At 46.6% G+C, this 4,506-nt stretch overlaps 1 protein-coding gene across 1 annotated transcript; it reads left to right on the top strand.

Moving 5' to 3' along the window:
* The first annotated feature begins 296 nt into the window (after positions 1-296).
* Positions 297-2,006, top strand: HNRNPA0 (heterogeneous nuclear ribonucleoprotein A0). Its single transcript, XM_067566484.1, has one exon. It carries the CDS (start codon positions 547-549, stop codon positions 1,459-1,461), a length of 915 nt encoding a protein of 304 aa, XP_067422585.1. The 5' UTR covers positions 297-546; the 3' UTR covers positions 1,462-2,006.
* Positions 2,007-4,506: the final 2,500 nt, after the last annotated feature.

Here is a 4,506-nt window from a genome sequence, read left to right on the forward strand (position 1 = left end):
CGCTTCTCCGCTCGCGGCTTTAGAGGAATTCGATTGGTTCTCCAGGAAGTCAATTAGTAACACGCTCCCTGGCTCTCTTTTCCACTTGCCTACGCGCGGCGGAGGCCGTATAATCTGATTCGTTCTAGCAGTGGTCGATCACAGACGAAGCCCCGCCCCTTAATGAATGACTCGCTCACGTCGCCTTTTGCGGCTTTCTATTGGCCCCGTATGCACTGAGGGCGTGTGCTGCGCCGGCACGGCGGGCGGGGCTCCCAGCGTCCCTTTTGTGTGAGCACCACACCAGTCGCCGGCCGAGCGCCTGAGGAGTAGCAGCCGCCATTTTGTGCGCGTCGGTGTGCTCCCCCACCCCCGGGCCCCTTTTCTGTGGTGCCTAGTGGCGGCCGGGTCGCTGGTGAGGCTCAATTAGGCCGAAGAGGAGCCGCGGCAGCCGCTGCTGCCTTGAAGTTGCCGTGCTCCTTGAACGTGGAGAGGCCGGAGCTGCCTCCCAGCAGGAGGAGGAGTCTCGGCGCCAGGCCTAGGCGCAGCCCCGGCGGCGGCGGCAGCATGGAGAATTCGCAGCTGTGTAAGCTGTTCATCGGCGGCCTGAATGTGCAGACCACAGAGGCCGGGCTCCGGGAGCACTTCGAGGCCTACGGCACCCTCACCGACTGCGTGGTCGTTCTCAACCCGCAGACCAAGCGCTCCCGCTGCTTCGGCTTCGTCACCTACTCGGCCGTGGAGGAGGCCGACGCCGCCATGGCCGCCTCCCCCCACGCCGTGGACGGCAACGCGGTCGAGCTGAAGCGGGCCGTGTCCCGGGAGGACTCGGCCCGGCCGGGGGCCCACGCGAAGGTGAAGAAGCTCTTCGTGGGTGGCCTAAAGGGGGACGTGGGCGAGGGAGACCTGGTCCAGCACTTCAGCCAGTTCGGCCCCGTGGAGAAGGCCGAGATCATCGCCGACAAACAGAGCGGCAAAAAGCGCGGCTTCGGCTTCGTCTATTTCCAGAACCACGACGCCGCCGACAAGGCCGCCGTGGTCAAGTTCCACCCGATCCAGGGCCACCGCGTGGAGGTCAAGAAGGCCGTGCCCAAGGAGGACATCCAGTCGGGCGGGGGAGGCGGTGGCTCCTCCAGGCCTTCCCGGGGCGGTAGGGGAGGAGGACGAGGACGGGGCGGCGGCGGATCAGGCAATCGGGACCACAACGGTCTCTCCAAAGGCGGAGGCGGCTATAATAGCTACGGAGGCTACGGCGGAGGCGGTGGCTACGGATCTTACAGCAGCGGCTCCTATGGGGGAGGCGGAGATTATGGCAACGGGTACGGCGGGTTCGGCAGCTACAGCCAACACCAGTCCTCCTACGGCCCCATGAAGAGCGGCGGAGGAGGCGGAGGAGGGGGCGGCAGCTGGGGGGGGCGCAGTAACAGTGGACCCTACAGAGGAGGCTATGGTGGGGGAGGGTATGGGGGCAGCTCCTTCTAACCGGGGGCGCCCATACCCATTGGGGGTGGCAAGGAGAGCCCTCCCTTTGTTACGGGGCAGCTTCTAATGGTTTCTCCCCTCACTTGCCTAAGGGCCGTTCCTAGTAAATGCCTCCCCTGCTGTGGGAGCAGCTCCTAAATGCTCTCTGGGGGTCGCCTCTGCCTGTGCCACTTCTTTCTCTCTGAAGATGGACTGGGCCCCACACACACATACTTTGTGTTACAGTCATTGATGGACTCTATTTTTTTATTATTACTTGGACCTTGGTCGTTTTTATACTAGCAATGAAAATGTCTTGTTTTAATTTGTTTTTTGGGGTGGGGGAGTGGGGGTGGGAAATGTCTTGCTGATTCTGAAGTAAAAACTGGGGAGGGGGATTGGGGGAATTTACTTTGTTGTAAGGACTCGATACCTGGCTACTACATTTTTTTTTTCCCTACCAAATCTGCTCAGATCCCATGACTGAAATTAACATTTCTGTAAAGGAGGAAAAAAAATCGTTTTTACGTTTTTTATTTTTTAAATAAATCATTGTGTTCATTGACCTTTACATGTCTAACTTTTTTCCTAGGATCCATTCCGTACGGTTTAAGGCTTTTCTGGGTTTGAAACAAGTGTTCCTCTGCTTTTAATTCTTAGTTATTGGAGACTTTATTGCCAGTAAAGGTCCTAATTACTTTTTTTTTTTGCTGTCCCCTTAGTGGATTTATCGGTTTTCGAACACTTTACAGACAAATTTTTGAAGTACTAATTGGTGGATGTGGTCTGTTTTTTAAATATTAATTCTCACTTTTGCAGTTTGTGTGCATCCACCATCTTGTACTAGGCAGTTTGATTGATGTGCTGACATGGTTGGTCAATTTTTTCTATAGGACTTTTCCATCAACGTATGTACTGTATAGTTCTAAAGAAATAGTTTGTGTTAAGCATGTGCTTCATTCATATAAAATGTTCAAAATTTCCAATTGCTTAGTTTCAGATCCTCTTATTGGGTTGTCTGTAAATGATTCATTACAGGAAAGGGTCGACATTTATCTTTTCTATTAAATGCCTACTTGTTTTCATAGTACCAGGTTAAAACAGACTTTTCACTTGATCTGAACTATTGTCCTTCATTAAAGTTCCCCAAGAATCCTTTGCAGCACCATCTACTGGCAGAATGGCAGAACCACTGCTGTAGGATTCCTTACAACAGAGGCAAAATTGGTTTGCTAACAACTCTACTAGATTTTTTGAAAGGTATTTTATGCCATTAGATGATCGGTGTAGACTGAAATAAAAATCAAATCTGCATGTGACTAAAGATGGGCTCCCTGTGTATTGACTGAAACACAATGGATTTGAAATACCTGCTTCAGTACATTTCTAAAACTTTTACAATTGCCCATCCTTCAAAAGAAGTGATAATCTAAACTTTGAGCAAAGTGCTATGGTAAATGAGCCAGCTAAGTGTACTGGTAATAGAGGTGCCAGTTGTAAAGCAAAATATCTGTGTAGTCTGCTTGATTTAACAATTGTATATTTGTAGCCCTTTCACGCAATAGAATTAAAGTTTGTTGTTTATTTGAAAAAAAAAAAAAAAAGCCAAAAAAAAAAAAAAAAAAAAAAAGCATAATGTTATAGGGGAAAACTGCCTTCCTGGATAGAAATATAGAATAGCATCGTTTATGGGTTTATGGATATCACAAATAAAGAATTGAATTCCTTACATGCTTGAGTGAGAGTGTATGACATGGAGCATGGATTAAAAAAAACTGTAAAATCACTTTGAGTCCAGGTTTCCAAACACTTAATGTTTAACACTTAACTATTGTTTTCTGTCACTGAATTCTATGGGTTTGATCCTACTTCCATTGCAGTTAATGGCAAAACTACCATTGTCTTAAGAGGGAGTGGTATTGGGCTCTAAAAAAACTAAAGCCTTCTCTCTGGAGAGCTGCACCAGTATAAAGGGTAATTTTCAAATTTATTTTAAAAACAGTATAAGAAACTTAATGGACACTGATTTCAGTTGGAATTGGGCTTATTTTGATTCCGCGTAGTTGATGAATTACAATAAACCTGATTTCAACCGAAATTAGCATCCGTCAGTATTTTATAGCAGTTTAACTAGATTGGTTTAAAATGACATCTTTGAATTAAACTTGTACAACTTTCTCTTGTAGACGAAGCCTAAACTAAGGATCTTGAGTGAAATCAACCTCTCAAAATGGAGGCCTTTGTAGGCCTTGTGATCAGTAACTATAATTTAGACCTCTTAAACTGGGAAACTTTTTCAGTCATTTTGCTTTGTAAGTAGGTATTAAGTCTGTCTTGCAATTATAATGCAAATTTCCATCCGGAAATTCATAAATATCTGTCCTGAACCAGCCTAAGCAGATTAGGCAAAGTGCAGAAGTCAAGTGTAAGTTATGTTTAACAAGTGTTTGCAAAATACCATATTACATTTAGTTAGCTTTACCAACTTTCCTTTTCAAAAAAGACCCTTTGTGGTTTTGTTTTTATCTGAGATTTTTAAGTTTAAAGGCTTCTCTTCTATGTGCGCTAGACCAGTGTTTCTCAACGACCAGTTCGTGGACCAGCAGTGGTCCCTGAGATGTCTCTGACACAGTATAGGAAGCTGGTCCCTGGTATCAAAAAGGTTGAGAAATACTGCTCTAGACTCTAGGAACATGCTGAGGTTGGGGGGGATGGGCCCTCACATAAAAGCGCAGTTGTCCCATGGCAGTTCAAACAACTAAGCATTGAATTCCAGGCTCTGGTTTGGGCAAACATTTAAATCGGTTCCGTCCTGTCCCTTGCAAAGTTGTCTTGTTTTAATCAAAGCAAGGGAGAACCTTGTGTTGTGAGACACAAAACCAATTTTGTGGCATAGACTGGTCCTCTGATTGAGCTAGGCAAGTGCTTCACATATAATTCTTTAACTTTATAACGTGCCTACATACCTTGTGTGGCAACTTGCTCATACTGAAAACAAATGCTAAGTTACTATTTGGTTATTCAATAATATCCTTCCTCTGGCATTTACCACTACATAATTCTAGG

This window comes from Emydura macquarii, unplaced genomic scaffold (genome assembly GCF_026122565.2).
Source record: "Emydura macquarii macquarii isolate MOO-44397 ecotype Brisbane River unplaced genomic scaffold, CSIRO-AGI_Emac_v2 contig_2768, whole genome shotgun sequence".
Lineage (NCBI taxonomy): Eukaryota > Metazoa > Chordata > Testudines > Chelidae > Emydura > Emydura macquarii.